General features: G+C 37.6%; 2 protein-coding genes across 4 annotated transcripts; one reads left to right on the forward strand and one right to left on the reverse strand.

Moving 5' to 3' along the window:
- LOC113665431 (peptidyl-prolyl cis-trans isomerase G-like) lies at nucleotides 1–9,043 on the forward strand. Its single transcript, XM_027181114.2, has 12 exons — nucleotides 1–92; nucleotides 829–903; nucleotides 2,041–2,148; nucleotides 2,389–2,433; nucleotides 2,902–2,989; nucleotides 3,840–3,869; nucleotides 4,271–4,416; nucleotides 5,020–5,251; nucleotides 5,624–5,776; nucleotides 6,192–6,240; nucleotides 7,177–7,218; nucleotides 7,408–9,043. Exons 1-12 carry the CDS (start codon nucleotides 23–25, stop codon nucleotides 8,410–8,412), a joined length of 2,043 nt encoding a protein of 680 aa, XP_027036915.2. The 5' UTR covers nucleotides 1–22; the 3' UTR covers nucleotides 8,413–9,043.
- Nucleotides 9,044–9,612: 569 nt separating this feature from the next.
- Nucleotides 9,613–26,001, reverse strand: LOC113665430 (uncharacterized). Of its 3 annotated transcripts, none has more exons than XM_089182332.1 (9): nucleotides 25,937–26,001; nucleotides 16,726–16,799; nucleotides 16,291–16,327; nucleotides 15,714–15,813; nucleotides 15,359–15,554; nucleotides 14,552–14,699; nucleotides 13,757–13,832; nucleotides 12,703–12,768; nucleotides 9,613–12,547 (listed from the first exon to the last, which is right to left on the reverse strand). In XM_089182332.1, exons 1-9 carry the CDS (start codon nucleotides 25,984–25,986, stop codon nucleotides 10,637–10,639), a joined length of 2,658 nt encoding a protein of 885 aa, XP_089038458.1. In that variant the 5' UTR covers nucleotides 25,987–26,001; the 3' UTR covers nucleotides 9,613–10,636. The 3 variants fall into 3 exon arrangements, with proteins under 3 accessions (XP_089038458.1, XP_027036914.2, XP_089038457.1); XM_027181113.2 differs by lacking the exon at nucleotides 25,937–26,001 and adding an exon at nucleotides 20,018–20,113; XM_089182331.1 differs by lacking the exon at nucleotides 25,937–26,001 and adding an exon at nucleotides 18,015–18,029.
- Between the last annotated feature and the right edge of the window lie 1,666 nt (nucleotides 26,002–27,667).

The following is a 27,667-nucleotide window of genomic DNA, read 5'->3' on the forward strand; positions in this document are numbered from 1 at the left end:
TTGGGTTGTAAAGAAATTCAAGATGGCGGTTCCTAAGGCGAAAGGCTATCGTCCTAGATGCTTTTTTGATGTAGAAATTAACGGCTCGCAAGGTAACAGAAATACTACCTGTTAATTACAAGTAAAATTAAGCCTTAAGTGTTGTTTGCTAGCAATTTTTTTGTAAGAGTGGTAGATTTTGGCTGTAAGCACTGTCTTCAACGAAAACATCCATCACTTACCTGATACTTTTGATGATCGCAGGAAGCTATACCTGTTAAATTATTTTAACACATGAACAGACTCCTCTATAGGTGACTCTGGGGGAGAAGCAAAAACCTGCTTCTTACACCATTTTTTCAGTAGCCTTCAACATATCACTCAAAAATGTGGAAACCTTGCTGTTTGTTGGGAACTTTAGTTAGCCCATTTGATTAATTTTTTGCTTATTGGTCAATGTCTAAGGTGGAAAAAAATCGTGGAGGTGTCAATTATTACACTCATGAGAGTTTATCGAAACTTTGCTAGGTGTTTTTAGCAGTTTCCTGCAATGTGTAAAATTACCTTAAGAAGGTACTGAAGAGCATGATTGAGATTCAACAGCTGCAAACCAAGAAAACACTAGAATTGTGTCTCCTAAGAATTGAAAAAGTTAACTTGGATTTCACATGTATATCTTGATGAAAATTTGGCCAACGTTTTCATTGTCAGCCAATGGTATTTCAATGCATTATCTAAAACTTTTGAAGAAATTGATAAGGCTTACATTTAGTATACTAAGGCTTACATGTAGTATACTATTACCTCTATGTATTAGATCTATTAAATAAAGCTTTTTTTCCTTACCAGTTGGCAGGGTTATTTTTGAACTGTTTGCTGATATTTGCCCAAAAACTTGTGATAATTTTAGAGCATTATGTACAGGTGAGAGAAACACTCAGTTACAGTAAGCTAAGAATGGCAATATATTTGTTGTGACATTCATAGGAACTTGTTTCCAATCAGTCTTCATGAAGTCTTCATGAAAACTGATTTGAAGACTGTCTACTATAAACCACATTTATAAATCACCTAATAACTCTCTTTTATATTTATGCCAGGTAGCCTTCCTGGCCTTGACCACATGTCTAAAAACAATTGTATTTTCACTCAAAAGTGAGGCCAAGAAAGCTTATTTGCATGCAAATGAAAGAAGAATAATGTTATGATAATCATGAACTTAATCCTTTAACTCTCATGAATGACCAAGACAGAATTTCTCCTTACTGTACCAACATTCTGTCGGGCTGGCAAGTGAAGAGAATAAAGAAAAATATCAATTAGGAGATTGTTCGTCGATCCAATAGTAAATTTTCTAAACTCATATCACAAGAATTGTAAAACAGTAAGGAGAAATACAAATAAGATCTTGGGACTGAATAGGTTAAAGCACTGAGAATTTGTTGTTATTTGAAACAAAATCCTTAATCTGCAAGTTCACTGAGCTGTTAAAATAATTTAGGTGGAATTGGTTTTATATTAAATGAACAAACTTTTGGCAATATTTTTTCTCTGCAATGTGGCAGATGATATATTCAAATCATTAGGAAAATTTGATACTTGTTAATTTTGAACATATCTGAGAGTCAGCAGAAAATAAGCCACCTTGGTCTTAGGTCTTTTTCTGTTCTGTGCATAAAGTATTTACGATGTAGCTAGACTTAGCATTTCTCATTGCCTGGTCCAGTTTACCAATTCAGCTTAAGTTACATGTATTATTATATTTTATTTGCTTTCAACATCTATGAATTTTTAACTATTTACACCCCAAAATCAGTATGCAAGTTCTCTTTACTGTTCTCTTTACACTTCCTTTATTGCTCATAAGGAGAATTTATCTAACAATCAAGAGTTTCTTGAGTTCACAATCATTTCTTTTATTCTCATGATCTTTAGAGTTGATTTAAGGGGTGATACTTTAGAGGGAAATTAGATGCCTACCTCTTTAAGGGTGTAAAGGATAAGGCACATCTTCCTATTGTTTATGCACTAGATATAATTTAAAAAACTTGTTATTTCTAGGAGAAAATGGGCTAAGCAAGGTTTCAGGAAAAACTTTACATTACAAAGGGTCACCATTTCACCGTGTTATTAAGAATTTTATGGTTCAAGGAGGAGATTTCACCAAAGGTGGGTTCAGAAACATACATGCAGTATGGTCTTTGTACATGTATTGTTATGGTGACACTGATGAAAAACTCTACTGCTTAATTGTCATTGAATCATGGAAATATTGAAATACACTGTTTCTCCTAACTTAATTAATGATTAAAAAAAAAAGCAGCCATTTTGCAGTTGGAACGATCAATTCAGTAACATTGTTTTTTTCCATATTGTACAACTGTAACTCAGTGAAAATTTTCCTCACAGGGAATGGAACAGGAGGAGAATCTATTTATGGAGGAATGTTTAATGGTTAGTGCACATATATTGTATACAACAAACACAAGCTCTGAGCATATTTACATCAAATCAAGAAATATCCCCTTAATATTTTCCCAGCTTCTCATCTTCTTGCTTCTTAAAACTGTTTTGATGTTGTGTGGATAAGTTCATTTTGGTCACTCCTGGGAATGAAAAGATTTTAAAAGTGTTGCCTGATTTGTCAGGACAAATGATTCATTTCAGGAAGAGAACAATTAGCAACTCTCAAAGCTTTTGCAGGGTCTGTGATCTGCTGCCAAATGACATGTACAGTAGATTTATTTTAAGACCAGTAATAATCATGGATTTAGTGATTAAAAGTGCATTTGATCTCTGGTAAAATATATTTCATTGAACTTTTTTGCCAAGAACTATTCAGGGCAACACAGCAAATGTAAAAGCTAAAAATCTCTATGGTGAGATTCTAAGATAAATTTCTTTCCTCTTTGTGTGTGGCAGATGAATCTTTTCATGCTAAGCATGATAGGGCAATGTTGCTATCAATGGCTAACAGGGGCCCTAATACCAATGGATCACAATTCTTCATGTAAGTACTAGAAGAAATATCAAGTTATTTAACTTCGAAGCTCTTTTTAGCATGATATGTTTAATAACAGCCAGTTGAATGGAAAAGGGGCTTAATCATAATATGTAAGGCTCTTTTTCTCAGTTTTCACAATTTTCATTTTATTTTTTCATGTGGTGTACAACTTAATTCTTGCAAAGTATTTTTTTTTGTGGCTGGTTTTGGCATCTTTCATTTTTTTCAAGAATCAAGTTATTGTTGGCAAAACTCTTCAGTTTGCCGAAAGATATTAAAAAAAAAAAAACAAAAAAAACAAACAAACAAACAAGCACAGAGAAGTGTTTCCCAATTCACTCTTAAAGTGGGCCAAAACTATTTTAAAGAATGTAGATCTGTCCTCTGTGATTCAGGTGGTGAAGGAGATGCAAAATACAAAATTGATATGCCAAAGGAATATTGTACAATTCACAGATTAGCTTGTGAGAACTCAAATAAAAGATATTGAGGGAAAAGCCTGAAATTTTTGCTTGACAAACCTTTGGTGACCATTCTGTTGTTGTAGTAGCATCAGTGTAGTTTCTGGCATTTGATCTACCAAGAGGCCAGGTTGTGTAATTTTATAGATCAATCTCAAAGCAAACTAAAGGAAAAAAAAAATAGCAATCACACTTGTGGATTACTATTGATAAGCAATTGAAAATTGCTTGAAAAAATTATTTCAGTTCCATGTGTGTTCATTCCACATGTATTCATTAGTTTAACTCTAAAATCTGAAACTGTTAAAATGGAATTATGCTATTTTAACTTTAAATTCAATAACAGTGATGCCAAGTACACTTAAATTGATGTGTGTTTCTTTCTTACCCCACAGAACAACCCAACCCACTCCTCATCTTGATGGGTAAGTGTTTAAGTCATTTGTTGATTACCTGTTGGTGCCAAAACAGTTGTATATGTGTATATACAGTATAGTCTACTGTATCTGTATGTACTGTACCATTACGCTAATTTTTCTAGATGTGTGGTTCATAATCAGTCAAAATGAAGAATATGCCTACCTGCTTGAAAATGTGTTGATATTGCATGGAAGTACTCCACTGTGGTCTTTCACTTTAGGGGTTACATGTAATTAGTGTTTAAAAAAACCAGTCCCTACACCTGTAATTTTAAGTACAGGCCTGACACCTGGCTGATGACAAAAAGAAAAAAACAAAACAAAAACGAACTTTCCAAAGCTAAATTCAGTTTAATAATTATGCAATCAGTGTTGGCATCTTTCAATCTTTGGTTGAAAACTTGCAGGATCCATGTGGTATTTGGCCATGTGCTTCAAGGACAGGACATTGTATCAGAAATCGAGAATCAAAAAGTCGATGACAAAAGTCGTCCCTTAGTTGACGTCAAAATCAGCAACTGTGGAGAGCTTATTCCAAAAGCAAAGGCTAAAGGTATGGAAGCATCCTCTTATTTGCCTCTAATTTTCATTTTCATTTTTTGGAAAATGCAAACTTTAAGGGTGGCTTGGATGATTTAGTGTCAGAGTATAAGAGTAGGCAGGTGTTCTTCTCTGAATATGTACATTAAGGTAAAAAGAAAAATAATGATGGAAAAAATATTGATTATAAGTATAATACATGTAGTGTATTGTTTAAGATTTAAGTGGGTTTAATGAGTCTTCCAAAAAAAATCAAAAACTTTTTAATATCTTTTTACAAAAGTTGTCTACTTTTTTAAGTGAATGTGAAATGATTGAGAGGGGAGATGGTGCTACCCTGTTATGGACCCACCCATTGAGAGAAGGACTAACTGGATCAAACCCTGTACAGTAACAGCAGCAGCAACAGCAATGTAATGATCCAATTTCAAATAATCTAGCCCTGTTTATATCAATCTAAGTAAACCAGAATATGCCTTTGTGGTTTCCCTGAGCAGAATTGGTGTAATTTAGGTCACATTGGGTTACCCAGCCAGGCTCCATTCTTACAAAGTTATCGACTTCTATTCATCATCCTACCTTTTTATTACAAGTTTTTTTTCCACTTAATTTTAAGCCATGGCTAAAAAAGCTGAGAAGAAAAAGAAGAAAAAAAAGGAAGAGTCCAGCACAGCCACGGAGTCCAGTTCAGAGTCTGATGCTGATTCAGAGAGTGAGTCCTCTTCTGATGAGAAAAGAAAGAAAAAGCAGTCAAAGAGGAAAAAGACAGAAAAGCGGAAAGATTCTACCAAAAGAAAGGGGAAGAAAAATAAGGCAAAGGACAAGAAAATGAAGGAAATGAAAAATGGGTAAGTTAACTAAAGTTTCTATTTGCAATTTTATTTTTAATGCAGAGTGCATTGCACCTTGAGACATAAGATTTTTCATAATATGCTTCATGCAAACAATATAGGAGTATAGAAGCTTGTATAATCTACTCTTAAAGCTTAATCCTGGTCAAAAGCCTTGTAATGGACGCTTGTCTTTATAGCTCACGTTTAAGGAAATAATATTCTGCCTGGCCAGCCATTGCCTCTTTCTTTCTCCAATACCATACTAATGTTTCCCCCACCTATAGTGTTTCTACGGAATTTATAAATTATTTTTATTATATTGTTATTTTTTTAAAACTAAAAATGGACTGGATGCAATTTGCCATGCATGTTTGATTCATTTAATAGCTCAGATAACGAGAAATCACAGAAGAGCCCAGAGCCTTTTAGTACAGTAGCTGCTGATGAGATCCCAGATGTCCCTAACAACTCGTTCCTGTTTAGAAGAAGCCGCACCCCCAGTCCTGTCAGAGAAAAGAGGATTACAGAAGGGAAAGAAAGGTTGGCTATATTAATTACCACGTTTTATTTTTTCGAAGTCACGTGCAGGCTCTCGTTGGTGCTGTCACATGAGCGACGAAGCCCGCGCAATTCAAGTCATCGGGCGATGTGGGCGCACGAGAGGTCCACGAGGGTTCCCAGACTCCTTACAGACCTTCCGCAGTGCTAATAGGAGAATACTTTCAGGGTATTCTCTTTTCGCGCTCCTCCTCTCGCGTGTGACTCGTTCTTCGGGCTCTTTCCGCACTCTCCTCACGCGTTCCTCCACTTGCCTGAGAAACTCAAATGATGGAGCCTGTACTTTGGGATGATTTACTAAAAAATGAAAATTTACGTGTTACTGATACAGCTCAGCATCAGACCACTTGTAACACAATTTACTATCTCATTTACCAACTGTCATCCATCTTTTTAGAAGAAGCAAGTCTCCTACAACAGAAAAAACGTCCTTCCGCAAGAGCAGGGTAGGTATCACAGCAATCAGTGTATCTTAATGGGGCCAGTTCATGCTGTCAAAGGTTACGCTGTTTGATTTTGCTATCCAAAATGGCGAAGTGAGGAAATTGAAATTAGCTTAAAGACGCTCAGGCCAAAGCTTAATGATAATGATTATGCGGATTCGTTTGTATCGTCTCATCACACCAAAACTCTCCTTTCTGGCATGTGATTCTGTCTCAGTTATCTTGAGTATATCTCTATCAATTTTGAAGTGTCCTTTCTAACGTTCGACTTTCACTCTTGTTTGTTATGTGGTCGTGATTTTACCAAAATAATACTGTTTGTTGGATATCAGTCAACCTTTGATTCTCAGAAGTGATCAGTTGGTGAATTCTCCGTACGATTTTTAAAACGTATTTGAGTGAAAGGATGATGAGAATTAAGGAGAATGTCATTTGGGGATTCTGTTGCGCTGAATTCCTAGGACAAAGCACCACAGCCAAGTATGGCTTTTGGCTGGGAGAATTTAATTTTAGATCTCTTTACTTGAGGGGTTAACAGATTTTCATATATATATATGTTTGCTAAAGTATATTCAATAGGAACTGTTATGTCCTAAGGAGAGAGAGTGTAAATGTGATCAAGTTGTTACGAAGTATATTGCGTTATGATTTCAAATGGGAAATACGTTGCTTTTCCCCTAGCCTACGTGTAGCCGTACCTTCCCCCCTCCAAGGTGAAACAGAAGTTAGGGAACTCCTTCGCTACCGTTTCACCCTGGTGGGGGAAGGTACGGCTACACGAAGGCTACCTTTTCTTATGGCAATCAGTTTATACTTGATTTTGCATATAAGAATATAAGGTTTAATTTTTTTGGCAACTGCGAGAAGCTACTCAAAATAAAAGTAAGATTAAGGAACTTTAGCGCCATTTTTGACGAGTAAATCATAATCTCTATGTAGGTTTCCCAGTCTGGAAGGATTCTTCGAGGAAGAGGAAATATGGTAAGGAGTAATATGCAATGGTATTGTTGTTTGTCTCGCCAAGGGTTAAAGGGAAGCGACATTTTGTGCTGCACATGGACGCTGCAAAGGAAGAAATGTCGGAATCTATAACTTATTTCTTTTATCTACCGTTTAGTTCTTACAGGTACATCTAATATTTAATTTAATTTTCTTTTCATTTTTTTTTAGCGATATCGCACTCCTCCACCCTCCAATGAATCTCATAGTAGCGTGACACGAATCACCCCACCACGCAATCGTTTCCTTCAAAGGCGATCAAGGTCTCCACCAAGACGTGCTAAATCTCCACGCCGACGCTCAAGGTCTCCGCGAGGCCGATCAAGATCTCCACGTGGAAGAGTCAGTCATCGCTCCAATTCTCCTCGGTCTTCGCGAAGGAGATTTAAGTCTCCACGAAGAAGGTCGAACTCTCCGCGACGAACCTCGAAATCTCCACGAAGACACTCCGGATCTCCCCAGACAGTGCATGAGATAAAGGCTCAGGCAGACCGGGAATCGTCACCGAAAGAAATAGCAAAACAAAATAATCACTCATCTCCTGATCATACAAACCACAGTAGCTTAACAAGAACACATCGGGAAAGAGATGAAGGCAAAAATGATGACAGTGAAGATAACGAGCCAGCAACCCGACGTAAGAATAGCTTTAAAGAAAGAGAGATTAAAGAACGTAGCGCTACTTCTCCTGACACTGAATCTCCCAAACAAATACAAAAACAAAAGAAAAGAGAGCAGAATTCGAGCAGTAGTAGCGACAGCGAGGAACAACAAGAAAATGAAAACGATTTGCACTTTAGGAGAAAAGGGGCCAATCTTGATGAAAAATCACACTCAAACAGCTCTAGACGAAATTCAAGGAGTGCCACTCGTGAATACGAAGAAGATAGCAAAACAAACAGGTCTTTCGATGGGAAAGAGTGGAGAGGTCACACAGGCGGATCAAATGCCGCGTATAAACACGACGAAGACAAGAAAGAATACGGAGAGACTACTAGAGATTCCATTCTTCACAACAAGCACCAAGATGAGGAAGACAAATCAGATACAAACAGTGATAGTTCACACAGTAGTGATAGTGATAGCGACGCTTCCGGTGAGAGAAACCGGAAGTCACGTCATCGGCATCATCATCGTCGGCATCGTCATCATCGTGAAAGGAATGCTTCTCCATGAGAAAGCAAGGCTGGTTAGCTTTATAACAGAGATAACATGTCCTAAAGGGATATTTCCTTATCGCGAAATACAACCTCCTCGAAGTCTTGAGGTAGCCGAAAGAAGGTGGAACTACCAAGTTGATCAATTCTTGCGTGGTTTTTAGTGTTGAAATATAGAAAAGCAGGGAACAAGAAATAGTTTTTTTATTGCAGCAATAATTGTCTTTGTTATTTGAGTGCCTGATATTAGTGGAAGGCTTCAGTTGGGTTTCCAAGAAAACCAGAATTGTATCAACAAGCATACTGAAGTAAAATGTTTGCTTTACCATAAATCTTACGGAGGTTTAGCGTTATTAATCTTCACACTCGACTCTTTTGTCTAAACGCCTTCACTCTGTGGCTCTGTCTATGGTGAACACTTCAAACGTTTTTCTTGTTCTTTGAATGAATAAATCTTCAGGATTAATAGATCCTCGCGTAGAGTGTGAAAATTGTTGAAAACAGTCTAAAACTGCCAATTTTTTGGGTGTCGTGTTTTATAATTTCAGTCTGGCTCATCCTGAAAACCACTAGTGTGTGAGTGGAGGGCCTCATGAAATATTTGTTTAAGATATAGGTTATGAAATATTAAATTGTTGAACTGTGGTAAACTTTAGGTTTGTGTATACTTTCATCAGAAGCCCATTTTGTCAGTGTCTAAGATACCCATTGCGTCTGAAATTGAATTTTCTCAACAGTGCCCTAGGCTTCCATGATGACGCTAAACAAATTTTTATTCATGCTAAACGCAAGTACACTAGAGTGTACCTATCTGTGCGGTGGTCGGTTAAGATTGGAAGGGCTTAGATACCAACTAAATCCCACTGATGGTTTATTCGTAACGAGTAACTCAGATTTTGAAGTTCGACCCTTGTTGACGCTGGTAAATAACTCGTATTTTGTTCTTCTCGCCATCAGATGATTTTTTAAATTGTTTAACCCTTTCACTCACAGATCTAATTTGTAATTCTCCTTACTGTCAATCATACAATTCTTATAATATTAGTTCAAAGAACTTAGTATTGGATCAACTAATTATCCCAAATTGATATTTTCCTTATTCATATCTCTTGTCTGGTTGATATTGTATTGATATTGTAAGGAGAAATTCTGTCTTGGTTACTCATGAGAGTTAAAGAGTTAACTTATCGACGGGTACATCACTCTCTTCGACACACTGTTCAATTTCAAAGTAGAATATCTTATTTGAAGAAAGCTCCCAACTTTTATCACTAATCAAGATTTTCTGAAAATCTTTGAACAATCAGAAATCAGTCATAAAACTGACAATTTGAGGGAAAGTGGATCTTATTTAAAGAGGGATCTGTTCGCTCTTGAAAATGTTAAGTTAATTTAGTACTACCTCTTGTAACGCTTCTTAAGAGTGACGTCATTCTAATAGTAGAAGAAAAAACAAGCTAGCGCACGATAAATATTTTGTAAAAAATGAAAATTTGAATTCTACAGTTGGATGCATTGTGACTCGGCCTAGCAAAAATAGCATAAAAGACTCGGAATTGCTCCCGATATAACATTAAAAAACATTCAAAGGTAAAATTTTTTTGTAAAGGATACGTGTAAACAGTTGGCGATGTTTTATGCTTCATATTTCAAGAATAAGTCGACCTAAAGTGGGTTCCATAGTTGACGTAAATCTCCTTATCACAATTGTTTTTGAGATTAAGGGTAAATTTTGAAATGTTACTTTGTAATGACCTGTAATATTTAACTGTTTCATTTTTTTAAACCAGACTTTCAAGACAAGTACCTTGATTTTCATGGTTTTATCGTTAATTCTCAGCAGAATGGCCTAAAGAGCCTCTCGTGAGGAACCTGTCATTATTTATTACCTGGGGGATGGGAAGGAAGGGGGGGTTGGAGGATTTTTCAGGGGGCATCCCATTGTTTTCAGGGGGAACATGGGGGGGGGGAAATCGTCACCCACAGAGTATAGAGGTGGGACTTAACAAAATCGACTGTCAGTGAAGGAGGATCGTGAGAATATCACAGAGCCTATGGGAGGAGCAGGTAAATTTTCTCATGAAAATCAAGCGATTTTAGAATGCTGGACACAATCAAAATCCTCAGCCCCTCCCCCTCCCCCCTCCCCCTCAACCCTCGGCGATAAATGGCGACTGTTCCCTTTAGAAGATGAAAAACTAACGACGTAACTGGTTTGTAAAACTAACTGATACACGGACCAACTAATTTGTCCTATTCATTGCTAAGATTTCCAGTGAGTGTTTGATTGATTTTACATCAATTACAAGACTTATGGCAACGCAAACGGCGGTTGTGACAAATATTACCCAAAAACTTATCCTAAGGTACTTTATAAGTAAACGACGGTCTTCTTGGTTTCCACGCCCGTTTGTGTAATCTTTAACAAGCTGTATTCCTTTCTTTTGGCATATTCCTAAAACCTCTTCGGCTATCGCAGGCCTTCCGATAAAGTAACAACGGGACTTCTTGTTGGCAGCCTTCAAAGCTTTCTCGAAGTTAATTCGGCCATGGATGAGTTGAATTGGCGATTCCGTTGTGTCATCTGCGACATCTCCCACTTCTGAACCAGTGACATAAAATTGAAACGTTATAGTAGCAACGTCTTTTTCTTTGATCTTCCGCAGGAGGTCTTCGATGGGTCCCCGCAGGAATTCGTAAAATGCCCTACATCTGACTGAGTAGAAAATGTCGATTTTGATCTGTTTACTAGTTTGGCTTTTATGCTGTGACGGTTCATATTTGTTGGCCAAACAACTGAGGACATCTAAGATGTAGCCACAACCAGATCCAGTCGCGAACAAAACGAAATGTGAAGGCGAACTTCTATCTGATGCATCAATTATCTGTTCATAAAGCTTCCATACAGATGACCGATAGGGTCCCCATGTATGGAGGGTGATGTTTTCGTCGTTGGTAGCAAGCCACTTTGTCCATGGGAGGCACATCTGCTGGTCATCCTCAATTACTGATATCACCAAACCAATGTCCCAAGTTGAATCTTGTGACATATTTGCAAAAGTTGTGAAGGGATGAGACCGCTGTGGTAGCATTCCGGTGTTTTCTTTTCTTGTGTGAAGAAGATAGTAAACATCACCAACAGCGTGTTTAACGTCACTGTCCAGTTTTACGTACATCATTACGTATTCGTTGTCTCCAAGGACTTCCCTTCTCACAATGTGGCCGCAGTTGCGCCGATAGCACAAAATGGAGAGAATTTTGTCAATGCACCAGAGAACTAAAATGGGAAGATTAGCCACTTGCGACAGACCATGGGTGATCTTTCGGATGTTGTCAATGGCGTACCAGATCCCGGCAAAAACGTGCAAGGCCATTGCCAATGAATAGCTTCTTTTATTGGCATAATTCGATCTACTAAGGGGGACAAATAAGCAGAATATGACGATAACGAGCATGAATCGATAAATCTCGTCCGACGTTAGATGAACTCCCTTGTGATCGTTAAAAATCCAGCCTTGAACTGCTGCAGGATCCCAGAACTTCGTCCAGTTTAAGTGATCAGGATATTCACTGTAGTTGAAGGTACTTGGTGGATAATACTTCAGTTGAGTGCCATCGATTAGGGGCGGAAGAAAAATGATAAGAACATGAGCAAGGGAAGGTATCGCTAAAAGGAAAATTCCAGCAAAAGTATGAATTCTTGTATGGACATTACGGATTCCGTCTATCGTGATCCAGTTTGGAGCGATCTCGCAGATTAAGTTCGGGAGGCAACTCATCATCGTGTAGAACATTAAGTTTTGAGAAGTAATGATCAGTCTTGCGGTGATGGCCCACACAACGTTAGTAGTGGTCTCTCCCAGGTGAGTTCCCCAAAGCCTCTTCGGAAACTTTCCACTTCTTCCTAAAATCATATCCCCTCTGAGCGCAAAGCGATCAATCACACACAGGGCTGTTGAAATCACAAAAACAATCCAAACTAGTGTTTCATAGGAAATGGAAAATCGCTTGCGAGTTTGACGAAAGGATAGGCGCTCTTTTTGGGTCTTCAGTATTTTTTCATCTGGGATATCGATGGTAAACCCATTCGACTGTGGTGAAACCTTGTTTCGTCTTGAAGCCGGTCTTGCTTTTTTATGACAATCTTCCACCTTCTGTTCGATTAAAAAGACATCATTTTCGAAATTAATGTGAGACATTCAATTCCTGATTATTTTTTTTTGCTATCTTTGATAAAACGTTCGGATAACATGAACAAAAGTTATAGGTTCCTCTGCGAATGTTAAAATTATATTAAAGTTATATTTACCTGGAGATCCTTTAGAAACTCTTGCCACTTAAAACTCGTCTCACCTCCGTAGACAGCAACAATCACCTGGGGTGAAACATAAAAAGGCTGAGAAAAGGTCAAGATTTTGTTCCTCGTTTTTTTTTTCCATGTGATAGCTTTTCTGATCGTGTTCAAGCCGGAGAGGTTTCTTTTCTCAGGAAAACTATAAAACCGCAGTGAATCACTTTGATTTTCTAACTTGATGGTTCACATTTCAAGGACACTCAACTCTGCATGGCATTAGCCTTTCAGTATTTTAACAGCACCCAATCGTCATGAATCTGTGGATTACCACTCGTTTAATTTATGTTGTGTACCAATTCTGCTCATTACAGGATGTCAGGGATAGAGCTGAGTAACCATGCCTGCGGGAGGTTCACCCCTAAACGTACGGCTCTGGAAAATCGACTTCGTAGACAATTTTTAGATGGTTTGGTTGACGGAGAGAACTTTGACTCATCCATGTTAATGAATCATTTATTCAGTTCTTCTAAGTATAAAGGAGCTTCAAACTAAGCTTTTCCTCTTAGCTGGGCACAAGGCAGAAGGAACGGAAGTGATTTGCAGAGTTGAGTGTCCTTGAAAGGTGAAATAGCTAAACCTAATCTCTTGTTGAAGAGCACTTGTTAACCAGACAAAGCATAGTACAGTGCTGGTGTCGATGTTTTGGTTCAAAGAGGATGGAGTCTTAGAATCTCAATTACCAGTGATACTATGTTTCAATCACGCTCACCTGTATCAAATTTAGGGTGAGCTCGTGAACGGTCAACGTTATCGAGGTCAACCAAACAAAAAAATCGTAAAACGGAAATGAATCAGCATAGTAAAGAACGATTTTATTTCACAAAGACATCAAGGTCTCTCAAGGTATGTTTAGGTGAAAAAATATTAAAAAAAGAAAAGTGTTATTGGGCATGTATTATTTTTCGCAAATGACTCGTCTGTACTGTTTCTTTATTTAGCCAAACTGAGAAAAGAAACCCTGTATTCAGCACTACCCACAAGCAGCTATTGAATATGTTAATGATCTTACCTCCAAATCCTCTCTGTCGGCAATCCCCTTAAGAAACTGAAGAACTTCTTCCTCTTTTTGGCCAATTTTCTCATTCCTTGTAAAAAGGAAAATAGAGATTATATACTTGTCAAGGACAGAACACTTAAATGGATCCTTCTCCCGTTTATAGGACTCATTTTTTGTCATTTTTCTCTAATTTTTAGGTGAGTTTCAAAAAACGGTTGATGTAAGACTGTTGATCGTACTTTCCTTTTAAGTATCAGGAAGTATTTGCATCCTAGTTTGACGGATTTCACCGCACTTTCAATATACCACTTCGAAAAACGGCACGATACTCCTCAATATGTAGTTTAGGTGGTACTCATGAGTACTACCTAAAACTATGTAACAGTAAGTCAGTCTCTTTTGTTCTCGGCACGAACTGCTCGTGTTTGCTGAAACCCCTTCATCTTTTGTACGCTCTGCATTTGAACATGAAAATAGTGACGCTGACGAAAGTTAAAATGACATATACTAGGGTTTACTGTTCATGCACTACCGATGATCTTGTTGATGTTTTGAAGATTTATTGACAAAAAAGAGTTCTAGAGTTCTACCCTTCTGCACTCGCTCTCGCACCTTTGAAATCAGGCTAACAAAAGGAGACTAGACAAAGCTAAGCTTGAGTGTAAAATCGTATTGTGGTATACAGCCGTCTCGCGCTGGTTTAAGAAATCAACGCTTTTTATCACTGATTGGGTGAGTTCTCTCTAGGTTTTAACATTACTTTCTCCCTCTCAACTTGCTATAAAAGAAAAAGAAAGCATTATATACCCATTGGAATCATGAAGAGAGGCTTGAGCGAGTAAATCTGTAATATCCTGTTTGCCTTTCATCCGCTGAGCGGCAACTTTCTTCAGCACAGCTTCCTTTTGAAGCCGCGTGGGTTTATGATGAGGCTTGGGAGAGGTTTGATTTGAATCTAGAAAGTAAAACAGGATTTCAGTGTCGTAAACTCGCTATAAACAAGTTAAAGTTTCATGACAAAGGAATCAATGTCAGTAGCTGAACAACTGTGTACTTACACCTCCCCTAAGCCAATAACAGTCAACTGATTACAAATTGGTCTGGGGAAGGGGTAGGTGCGTACTGGCATTGATACGATAATGATCGTCTATTCCGTACATATTTTTGAACGTTATTAAATGGACTCCATGGACAAAATAAAGGCAGTGTAGCCGAATAGTTAGGGCGCTGGTCTCGTGATCTTGTGGCCTGAGTTCAAGCCCTAGCGCCTGCTATTCACTGGACTTGTTTTCGGTTGCCCCGAGTTAAAGGGCCATCGAAAGAAATCAATGAGCATTTCTCAAACCGTTAAAAATGGTTTCAATTGTGAACCCGGGACGTTCTCAATTGTGAGAAAGTGACCATTTTCAGTATCTAATAAATGAAAATCGCCTTGACTACTGCTCGCTGCGCGTTTTTCAATTCACGATTCTGAGAGATCATCAGTGGAAAAAAAGCTTTTAAACATCGATTGTGCCTTTAAACTAAAAAATTCACTAACTGCGATTCTTACTTACATATAATTTTATACTTATACGCAAATTTTATCAGCTAAAAAAAAAACATCTTCCTTACCTTTTTCAATATCATGAAGAAACTTTGGCCAGTCGTAGCAATCCAGATTATCAACCATGCGATACCGGGTCTGTATCTCTTCTACTTGCTCTTCCGTGAGAAGTCCCCCAAATGAATTTTTTAGAGCTTCCTTAAAATCTCCGGCTGTGACGTGTCCTTTTCTCAGTGGATCATAATCATGAAAACAGTCCTCGAGCTAAAAATTTAATCACGTAGAAAATATTTTCTCAGGAATCAAAGAAACAGCAGCCTCGGTTGACCTTACTAAGACCGGCCCATTGCGTGCCGGTATGCATTTTGAAAGCTGCAAAATATAATGAAGTAATTCCTTAAGAGCGAAACTGAGAAATCTCACCATAAGTCCTTTCTCAATGACGAAACGTTTGACTTTACCCAATGGATCGTCAAAAGAAATGGATGCAGCACTTCTAGACGACATTTCTTCAGAAAAACTCCTGGAATGCAAAATGAAATAAGTCCGTTGTTCCACACTTAGGAGGTTGCTTGGTTGTACTGGTAAAAAAAGGTGGTTTGAGGGAATAACAGAGGAATTAAGGGAGAAAAGAATATAGAGATAAAAAGTCAGGCCATAATTGGCACACAAAAATGTTTTTGGGGAGATATACTGACTGTTTCCTTTCTGAATTTATGAGTCATGTTATCAGGATATTTGTCACAACTGTTGCACAAAGAAAAGATCCAAGTCTACCACAAGGATTAGAACCTCAGAACTTGCCATTTGATGTTTGATTCTCTATCAACTGAATTACGACAATTAAAGAGAACTCTATGATAGGTTAAGCTATGCAGTTGGTTCGCATGTGATAAGCGTTGGGAATGCTGCCAAGATCAGCAATGGCAAAAGCGTCATGTGTAGACTAAGACAGAATCTTTAAATCTTAAAATCTATCGCACTATGAGAAAAAGCATACCCCTCATTTCCAGACATGTCTGTGAGACCGATACAGGCTGAAAGTAAAAAGAGATTCAGCTGTTAACCTTCTGACTAAGTGGAATGATCTGTGGGTAAATTCTCAACAAGTAGCGAGATAAAAGATCATTTTCATGGATATGAAGAATAATTTCTCACCTATAGCAAGAGTTTATATTCTCTTGCGAATAGCTGATAAAGAGAGTGGTATGATACTAGCTCGGGGGATCAACATTCAGATCTTACCAGTGAAAAAGGTTATTGAATAACTAAAGAGAAAGTAAGAGAAAGCAAAACAAGAAACACAAGACAAAGAAACACAGGATAAAGAAAAAGGGAAGAAAAACCAAGTGTAGCGAAAAGCGAAAACAGCAACAACAACAACAACAAAAACAAAAATCAGATGACGCAAACTAAACGTTTGTAATTAACATACCGCTTTCCAAAGACATTGTGGTAATTTTCAACTGAACTTGGCTTTCCACAGGAAAATTAGAAAATCGTACAGATCTGCGTAAAAAGGCAATACTAAATGTCTTTTTAGAATCTTAGCTCGAAATTCTATGGTAAGATTTTGTATCATCATGATGTTCTTTTGATTATTCATAAACTACTTCTTTACACTGGACAACTTCAATAACTTTAACTCCCTTAGCCTCCTTAAATTAGAAGAATTGCAGGACTATAGAACCTCCACCTCCACCTCGGTGAATTTAAAATATCGTACAGGTTTTCAGGAAATTCTCTTCGAAAGAAAGATGGATTGACTGTGGTACGATTGCCAAAAATGAAGAGATTTTTTTATTTCCCAGGTTGTGGCACACCTGACAAGTCAATGACAGCGTGTGCTTTATAAGAGTGTTAATGAACTTCTCTTCGTTGCGTGAGAATATATGAAAAAACATTCCTTCCCGCTAGACACAAGTGTGATGAAGTAGCGGCTTTGATGGAACTAAGTAAATTACAATCGTTTTTTAATTTGTCGATACTCTGGCGTCACGTACTCAAAGTGGCGGGTGAGCATAAGTTACGTCCTTGTGACATACTGGAAAGATTACGTTACACTGTAATTTGGCATATCATCATTGTTTTTTTGTTATCCTCGCTCACTTTTTTAACCAAAAGAGGTTGATGAAAAGAATAATTCAAAAGCTACTCAAACTAAATTCCTAATTTAAAGAAACTGGAGAGCTATTTGCAGAACATCACGACATGAAGATGTTTCAGAAATTAAAGTAATCGGGGAAAAACCCATTTATAAAGTTATCCCATGTATTTATAATCGCCTTTAAATTTATTTTGAAGGTAAAGAATTTCTTTGTATTTATCCTCCATAGTAAGTGATGGGAAAGCCCTATGCAGGACTACACGACATTTGCGCTGAATGAATTAACCAGATGGCCCTCTCTAGCCGTAGAGAGCCCTTACTCTTATGGACATGGTAGACGAGCTCTCTTTTATCTCGCCTGGAAAAGACCGCTTGAGGGGTAAAAATTTCGCATTCCTCACGGTCTTTTTACGACCTCTGCAGATCTTAAATTTCATTTTGTTTATATATATTTTTCGATGATCGCCTGCCAGTCTATACCTGCCATTACATGTGACATCCAATTAGCTCAGCACTCGGCTTTAGGCACGTAAAGCTAACTCGTTTTATAAATGCTTGCTACCGTCCCAGTTCGGATTATGCGAATCCTGTCAAAGCTATATCATTCGAGAGTTTACCTGAGAATTACAAGAGAATTGAATCCTTTTTCCTTTTTTTCCTTCAAAAACATTTTCGTTTTAAAGTTCTTCCTCTACGTGTTCCCTTTTCATGAGAGCTGTCTTCGACAGCTTAACGAAACAAAAACCATACTTGTGACATCCGTGATTTATAATGCCAGAGAAATGCAGAACGCTTACCAAATATGGACTGAGTTAGCTTATGACGTCTTTGACCACGAACTCTGTGTTTTAAATTCTCAGGTGATTAGGCAACCAGCTGCGATTGAAACGAACTGAGCAAGTTTTAAGCCTGATTGAGAATTAAGCATGATCTCTTTGCTCAATGCTTGAGACAAATGCTTAAAATTCTCCTTTTAATAATTCAGCGTAAGCCAATTTTTCAAGTCTGTATTAGAAATTGCAAAGGCCTATGCAGTACCAGCCTTTTTAAAACAGATGCGCGGAATTTTTTAATAAAGCTCGACATTCGAATCATAATCTTCGTGATCCAATAAAGTACACCACAGCTCAAGTCCTTTCTGACAGTACATCAAGCCTTGAACATGCAGTTACGCGATTGAAGCATGCTTACCTGGCATGGCGGAAGTGAAATTAAATAGTGTTACAATTCTTCACAACGATCGAGGATTAAAATCGCTTAGAACACAAAAAAATACTAACAATTTACGTTTGAGAGTCATATCCAGAACTGACAAATTCGCTTCAAGATACAATGGGCGTACCGAAACCAACCTGGCTTGTTAAGCCGCATTGTTTAAATGTTTGTGATATCGTTTGCCCGCACGAAAATCGCCTTTGCCCCGAATGTTCATATACAATTGTTCTTGACCGAATTTAGTATCTAGCCTCTAGCATGTCTGTCATTTCGATCAAATGACCTTCATTGTAGAGTTAAATATATACACGATTAGACAATTTACATGTGCTACATTTTTCGAAGCTTGTGATTAATTTTTGTCAAATGAGTCTTGAATACACATTCTTCCGCTGGTTTTCCCTTCTGTTTTTGTTCTTGTAGAAAAGTAGGGGCCTTAAATGTTCCTGCACAAGACTTTGCATTGTGTTACTCGACGAACTTGATTACGCAATCTTTACTTCTGACATGTTTCGGAGTCTATCCACACCATTTGAAGAGATCAAATCACATTTCACACTTTGATGTATCTTCACAAAATAAACTGACCATCCTATGATTTTCTAGAGATTGTTTTAGCCTGAAAGATTAACTCAGTCCGAGAACGGTTTATTCTGTCGTTTTGCAAACACTGACCTGTTGTCTCCTCGTTTCAGTTGTATACGATTCCCGTGATAAATAAATAATTCTCTATTTTCTATCTTCTTTTTATGTCTTGTTTGAGGCAAAGGCGAATATTATCGAGCATTTCCTGATTTGAAGACGGAAGGCTATTTGCACAATGCTTTGTATATAACTCCTTCTATAGGTTTCTAAACTGACTTCCACTTTTTGTTAATATTCTAAATATCAAGAATTAACCTAACGTGAGATTGGCGTTAGAGTCTCGATGAAAGCCAACGGCACGGTTGTATATCCATTTTGAGGAATTGGACCTTGATATTCGTTTACAATCGGTGCAAACTTTCTCCATTTTCAATCATAGTTTATTAGCACCTCGCTGATTTGCGCGGACAGCTTGCAACAAAAATTCCCAGCCATGTTGCAGAAATATTTCAAACGGAGTAACATATCCTCCCTCACGCAACGACATTTTGCGCTAAGTGCGAAACGAAAAAACCTGCTCAAGTTTATTGACTGTTCGATATTCAAAGATATATTTTTAAATTTATAACATTTTCGTGAGGTCGCTGATTAATATTATACAAGAATTCTCTAATTTAGAAGCCATTTGGAAACAGGAAAACATGCGTGAGCTGATTGTTGCTCGATCAAGCTAAAACCTTTGAATGGCATTTATAAATCGAATTGTTCCCTAAAAGCGATATTTTCACCTCAGTAATAATTTTTTGCAGAAACGGCTTACCTTTCTGTCATAAAATTTCTCCGACCTCGTTCCTGAAAGCGGATTTGGCCTCAGAAGTGATGTGCTTAGGAAGCACCATCTATTTTATGCTATATGGTCACGTGACACCACGCGGGCGTGACGCGGAAGTGAAACAAATCGCACCACGAGTGGCTGCATAAGTCAGAATTAATACCCATTCAATTTTAGCCACTTAAATGGCTTTTTTGGGCAGTTCGACACGCGGCACGTGGCATGACATGTTACACATGTAATTTCATATGCAACTGGTTTACACTCTCAGTGTGGGTAAAGTCAACCCTGTGCCCTTCCATCATTCACTTTAAATCTTCCTGTCGTCGACACGATTTAATTCTGTTTTACTTTTGAGAGTCAATTAAACCTTTACAACCTAAAATTTGATGTCAGGGTGCATGTTAATCATCTGGGTAATCAATTGAGGGAATATTCGAGGTCGTGGGTCGAGTTACCAACCGCGTTTAAGTCTGGTGATGTCACAGTAGATTATGTTTAAGTAAATGTTCCTGTTGACACGATGCCTTGATTGTGCTACTGCAGCAAAAGATTTTTAATCCCAAAGCGATTATGCAGCATGGCGATTTTACGGAAGTTATTTGAGCGAATTTCCGCAAATATCGAGGCTTTGCGGAAAAGATGTAGAGGCGTCTGAAACTTGACTTTCAATATTATTACGAACAGTAATCATAACATATGCTTACTTAACACTTCCTTTTGTAGAAAAAGGCTGCTCCTTTCGGTTTCGGGTAGATATGAGGAAATTTTGGTATTCGTTGGCGAATAAGATTGAAAACTGCCATCTATAAAAATCATCAAAACGGGATCGCGAAATTGAAACGAAGCATTCCAGGAAAGTGATCACTTGCTGTCGTCGGTGGAGTATATAATTTCAAGATGTTTAACTTCTATTTATGATTTAAAATGTGGTTGCTGAAACAAGTTCTTGGCATATCACTTGTTCCGTTTCAGCACTAAAGGAAGCAATGGTTTGAACTTTGACCATTGGTTACTGTAATAAAAAGATGTATTACGTAACCATTTACTTCCAACACTGAGTCATCATGAGCTTGTTATGCCAGTTTCTAAATTAAGCAGAAAAGGTCTTTGAATCAACAAAAGTTTCTTTGCAAAAGTATATGGATCACTTACTTAGCGAAGCGAAGATCGCATTCAGAAGGGGAAGGATTTAGAAGGGGAAATAATGGGGCGTGATGAAACAAAATCTAACAGTTTGATTTCTTTAAAATGAAACCTTGACTTGAATAAAATTGCGACGTCGTCACCTCATTTGGAGGAATGGTGTATCAGAAAATAATTATGTAAACAACTTTGAAATAATCCATTCCATTTTTTCCACTAAGTTTCTTAGGTGGAAATTTGAGCTTCATAGTTGGTTTGAAATAATCAAATGGTGTCTTAAGGGACATTTTTTTTTCCTTCAGACCTTGGTTCATTTTAAATTTGGTTTCAAGTTGAGTGAAAATTCTTTGCACTAAGAGCTGAATGATGCACCGACATAAATATTCCGTCAACAGTAATACAAAAGTATGGTAACTGTAAATTACGAAAGATCACTGAAAGGCGCTAAGATGCTCGTTGATTGATCTTGCATGTGCTCTGTGCTCGCAATGTTCTTGGAACATCGTTCAAATATTTGGCTTTGGAAGATAAAAAAGTAGTCGAACGAGATCAAGATATGTTTAACTGTCTTGAATTTTAAAATAATTTTGAAAATTTTCAGTAAGAAGAAAGTTCTTTCCCAAAGGAATCGTTCACATGCAACTTAATTGTGGTTCCCTCATTGCTATAGCTGTTCTGTAAATGCATGCTATTCTAAAATGACCTAGGCTAGTAGAACTGAAATACTAGCAAATAAATGTTATATTCCTGGTCAAACTCTTTGCGGAAATTTGCTCGATCTACAAGTTTCGCTTTCGTATATCGCAGATCATTGCCATAAAAGGTAATGAATCAATCCCACCTCAGTTTTGGCACCAGTCATCGCTCTAATTATTTTCATCACTATCGTTCGGCAATGCCAAACAACTTATGATATGTGTGACAATTTGTATCGTTTGACGTCAGTCCGAGTTAATTAGGCTATGCAGCAATCTAAACCGACCATCACTATCACTTTCGATAAAACAAGTATCAATCTTTTGATCGTAGTCATCCAAATAAAAAAAGGTTGCCCGTGGAGCAAAATAAAACACGGAAAAAACACTATAAGATCGTGGTTACCAAAAATCAACAACGTAACATCCAGCCATTTAGCCGATACGAGATAATACCCACTTTGAAACATCAGAGGACGAACGCCGTACCGATATTTTTTCCACGATTTTACCCCTGTTTAGGTTGAACACCGATGTTAGATGTGAAAACGGGTCTAATTCTAGAGAATCGGGGGCACATACCATCCCACCTAAAATGTTAAGAAGAAGACCCCCCACTTCCGTAATAGAGGAAGCATAGTATTTTAATTATCGGAAGACAACAAAGTACCAGTATAGTAGAGATAAACTAGGAAAGATTACGCGGATGGAAAACAGCAAACTTGAAAATTACGGCTAAATTCTTCAAGAATCTCCAAGCTTAACGTGATGTCCGTGATATAAATTCAAGTTCCTGTGCGGGAAGCGGAAGAAGTACTTAGCTGTGACTGATATTTTCCTACTTGAGATATTTTTCAAGTACAGAGTTTGTGGACGAGGTAAAAGTAAAGCCTGAACATTGCTTGAAATTGTACGGCCATTTATTTTCCAGTTTTTTTTAGTATTATTTGATCATTTTTATCAAAAGGCTGTAAGCTTAAAACGTTCACATGCATTTCTAACCGGAAACAGGGTCGCTTGTAAGAGTGTTGCGTGGGAGAGCTTCCTCTTTGGATCATTCCCGGGAAAACGGTTCTTTACGATTCAGATAAAGTGGTTAATTTATGTATATATGATTATTTGAGGTCTCAAAAGCTTAGTGGCTCCTTGATTATTGCTGAATTTTTGTCTCTGTTCACCCATTTTAGCACGAAGCTATTGCGAACATCGCCACTTCTTCTTTACGAGATACTAGTCTATCCAAGGTTACACTCTCTCCCCTAATATTTCCTCAAATTTCTTTAACAGTTTGCCAATACCATCTATACTCGTAGGAGAGAGGGGCACTGTTAGAGTTAACTTCCTCCACACTGACCAAAAGTTAATTATCTTGTTGAATTCAGCGTTTGCCTTTGAATAAATTATTGTTGATAATTGGGAGGCAGACCAATGCAAATTAAAGTGCAACACGGAACTGATGTCTGTCAATATTTGGATTACACGTGCGGTTTACCAAGTGATAATATAAAGATACTCTGATGTCGGTCGTTGTTATGCGTCACTAGACAACATGAAAATAATAAAAATGTCTGTAGTGGAATATTTTGCGCTTTAATTGTTTTGAACGGCGTGTTGGATGAAGAGACCCTCAAGTCAACGAGGAGACATCGCGTCTTATTTACCGACCATACCGTAGCTACTGCTTGCATGTGCATCAATAAAGTAAATATTTTGTAAGTTTTTCCTTTTAGAATTTCCTTCTAAGGTTTCCTTGTCCGAGTTGTTACGTGTTGGATAATAGAAGGCATTATACTGGATTATGACTAAGTTTGTTTACTGTCAGGTTAAGCCTCCTAATTTTTTTACTGATTTTAGTTCCTTGTTTCAAGAAAGTGGGATTAGTAACTTTGATAATAAGTTCTTAATACACAAGTTTGGCCATATTTAAAACGGCTCTCGACTTGCTACTGTTATTGCCTGTTATTAACTTCGTTTCCCCCTTCAGTTTTACGGGGTATATTTCTCTTTGAAACGAAGACATTTTAGGTTCTTAAACCCTATGATGCCATTTTCACACGTGGCTCGAAATGCCAATAGACATACCGAAACCTTAAAATCTGTGAACTTTTGCCTCGATTAAAATTCAGTTAAAAATACTGCCTTGCTCCCCAAAAGTGCTGGAATTGCATTTCTAGCCCTTTGACAACTGTAGTTGCCGCTTTTCCCATGAGTAGCCGTATTTTAATACTTCCGATTTCTTAGGTTTCACAAAGCAAACGAGCTTCTAGAATGTGACAGTTTTTTAAACAAATCAACTGTATGGGTTTGAGGCGCGTTTGAACTTCCACGCATTTGCACTCGGTGGGGTAAATTTAATTAAGAAATGGTTGAAATTTTGGTTTTTGGAGAGATTCTTACATCTAAATTAAAACTTTTAGTTTATACGATACCTCCGGTGCTAAACTATCAGTTTAATAAGAAAAATAATTAGCAATAGGTATTTCTGTTACTTTGAAACCTTGAGGTCGCTATATTTAGTCCTGGGACGTTAATGGCGATTCATTACAAAACGGCGTCTCTAAAAAAATTATTTAAGCGCCTTTCCGATCAGCTCATCTATGAAATATGGAGAGATGTAAATCTTAGCAGTGTTGTTTCTGTGTTTCTGTATCACGCTTCTATCAAACTGCCATATTCTTGACTCATCGACTGAATGTTTTTCATCCATCGTTTTTGTCATTTAGCTCAGGAAATCCAGTTATAGTAGTGTCAAAGTCATTTCCGAGACACGGATGTCTTGAAAGGCCTTATGGTATATCAGCGCAATCACTGAAGTAATTTTTATCCGCTTTTTTCTGTCTTGTAAATTATCAAAACCGAACGCTTTTACAACAACCAAGGTAAAGTTTGAAAAAAATTTTTGGACATGTGGGTCATCAGGTATTTCGTCAAAGCCTCAACAGTAAAAGGATTAATTAAAGTCATGATCCTTTCATTTGGAACTTGGAAAGATTCATTTCGTTGACATAAGATGTTTGACCCTTTTCAGAAATCAATGTCTCATCCGTGCACGGTTTGGTTCTCGCCAGACTCCTAAGATTTTTTCTCCGAGAGCATTTTTTCAGTAAATCTTTTTTTTTTTTTTTTTAACCATCACTAAAAATGGGCGGACATGCAGAACACCCTACATCAATATTGACATGAATCGTTGCTTCAAAGCCCATATATACACGGATAAAATATTACATTCCCCTTGTTAAGTACCTCTCGTTAAAAAGAAAACCACTTCGCGATTCATCCATTGTAAAAAGGGTTTCTTTTTTCACTAAATATGATCGACGAAATCCATTAAAATTGACGGCACATTTTTTAAATGAAATATTTGAGGCCTCATCTAGGTTCTTTGTTAATTACACCTTCGGTAAAGGTCGCCATTAGTCATTTGGTATGTCAATATAAAACTCTCTTAGACACACCAAAATTGTTTTCCCAATACTGGTTTGAACAAATACGTGAACAAAGTAGTGTGTTTTTATTCCGTCTATTTTCAACAATTATCAGCTGTTTTAGAAAGCGTTTACAAATCTCGAGATTTATTCAATCTGAAGACCATAGAATGCGTCTGGCCCCGAGATTTTCATATATAGCATGGGGGAAAACGGTGGATTATGCGAAGTAACTAAGATAAAAGATCTGTATCTAAAAATAAAGCTCACCACTATTATTTTGTAATTACTGTTGTAATCATTAATAGAAGCAATTATGATTTAAATAGTGCAGAGGACAAATTCCATGTGAGTGGACGAGAGAGAGAGAGAGAGAGAGAGAGAGAGAGAGAGAGAGAGAACATTGTTAATAATAATAATACAGTTCAAAGTTTATAAATGCTCTCTAATTTATAGCCAAGAGTTAGATTTTTTCTACCTTATACTTCTTATGGCCTGATTAAATCGAAAAAGCTGCTGCTTACAATACCAAAACTAAGAATATTGTCAAGATATTTACAGAAAATATCTTTAAGAAACCGTCAAATCGGCACTAGTTGGGCATGAAGAGTCTTAAGCTTTTAGCTGAGTTAAGCCCTCACCTGTGTTTGTTATCCTGCTGAGTGCCTTCCTGTGACAGTGACTCACTCATGCGACCGTCTACGTTCCTACTCACTGGTTTTAGAGGGAATATCGGGCGGTACACATTAGCATGGACAAATGCCTAATGGGCGGGACATCGAGGCACCTCTATAATATAACTTATGAAAACGTTGTGCGGTGATCCAGGATTAGTCACAATTAAAGATAATTGAACTTTTGGGAATGAATAATTAAGCTTCTTAGACATGTATAACAGTGCAAAAGAGCCAATTTAGTGGCGCTAAATTTTTGCCACGATTGCAATGCCGTATTCAATATATAAAAAATACTATCTGTGTTTCGCGTGCATTTCTAGTACAAAAATGCAAGGTTTAAATATTAAAACAGGGGCCACGTGGGAAGAATTAAGTCAAGTTGCGATAGAATGTGATCGTGTCGTTATAAATATTGTCGAGGTCTATGTCGGGTCTGTCCACTTAAACATCATATCTAATAAGGCTCACTCAGTTATTGCCTAGACAGCCACAAAGGTCGACTTCTTAAGCAATAAGTAAGAGAGGGAAAAGAGGCGGCGAAAATGGACTTTGAGCAGACGACATATTGGCAAGAACTTTAAGGAAAAATTTTCGATTCATTTAAAAATTTTTACATGCCAATTTCAGTGTTTGTCGAATCAGACCTCATGCTTGAACAATCTACATCTAAAAATCTCAATATCATCCGCTAGTGTCAAATAAAGTTAACTAATTCATTTACTCTTTGTAACAGACAAACTGACGTGTTCATTTGATGATGGCAGACGGATCTGAAATACTGTTTGGTAGAATTCGTTTATCGATGTTGGCTGACACTTAAAGATTTACTTATATTCTACTAATTTTTGGTGGTTTGATCGTTGTAACGTTTTTAGGTGTCTGAAATATTTTAACCTAACGTTCGCGACGTTTCACCGCTAGGCACGTTGCATCGAGTGCAGATGCTGGACCGGTCATTATTTATCATGCGGGAGGGGTTAGGGGGGAGGGGCGTTGGAGGATTAATGATCCCACCCCCTCATTGGCAGTCATTGAGGGGGCAGGATCCGTTCCACCTGAAAACCCCCGGCTAGGTGATAAATAATCATTGGCTCCTGAGTATGGCAGTGAAAAGTATCAACCACAAAATCGTGATCTGTACTGTGGTGTCCTGCTTCCATAATAAAATGAAAAATTGAACTTTCTTAAATTGTTTGTCTACCATTTTAATCAACGCTTGAGCTTTTTGTATTTGCTTTCCAAAAGTATACCAATATTTCCAGCATATGCAATGATTGGTGTGTGAAATTAGTCCAGGTTAAACCCACTTTCCCTGTGCTAACATTTGACCGTCGATTACAGCTACAGCTTTCTAGTTATTAGCCAAACGGAAGTTAAATACTTAATCCTTTCTATTTTCTAGCCAAGTAGGACTTGAATACTTAATCTTGCGAACAAAGCAAGGGTTTTTTTCTGCTAATCGTCTCAGCACGTCCGAATAAAGCATATCTATGAGATGCAAAGCCTGTAATTTCATAAGTGGCTTAGTTGACCCTTTCAGGTCGGACCAGGAGGTGTGAATTTACTTCGTGTCCATTCCTACACGACCTTCACGCATGGCTATATTAAATAAAAAACAGACATAATATTTCCTAGCATTTTATTTGTACACTGTGGTATTACCAAGCGTAATAGGAACACTGTCGTGCAGACTTC

Source organism: Pocillopora damicornis, chromosome 9 (genome assembly GCF_964200805.1).
Source record: "Pocillopora damicornis chromosome 9, jaPocDami1.2, whole genome shotgun sequence".
In the NCBI taxonomy this organism is placed as follows: domain Eukaryota; kingdom Metazoa; phylum Cnidaria; class Anthozoa; order Scleractinia; family Pocilloporidae; genus Pocillopora; species Pocillopora damicornis.

Bases quoted from the DNA above. Each gene is read 5' to 3' on its own strand.
- LOC113665430 (XM_089182332.1), bottom strand. From the start codon at position 25,986: ATGAGTGAGTCACTGTCACAGGAAGGCACTCAGCAGGATAACAAACAC. The intron at 14,700-15,358 runs GTAAGGAAGATG...TTTACTTTCTAG, and splicing joins TCTTCATGATATTGAAAAAG to ATTCAAATCAAACCTCTCCC. The intron at 12,769-13,756 runs GTAAGATCATTA...GTTTCACCCCAG, and splicing joins CCGACAGAGAGGATTTGGAG to GTGATTGTTGCTGTCTACGG.
- LOC113665431 (XM_027181114.2), top strand. From the start codon at position 23: ATGGCGGTTCCTAAGGCGAAAGGCTATCGTCCTAGATGCTTTTTTGAT. The intron at 904-2,040 runs GTGAGAGAAACA...TGTTATTTCTAG, and splicing joins TTTTAGAGCATTATGTACAG to GAGAAAATGGGCTAAGCAAG. The intron at 2,434-2,901 runs GTTAGTGCACAT...TGTGTGTGGCAG, and splicing joins TTATGGAGGAATGTTTAATG to ATGAATCTTTTCATGCTAAG.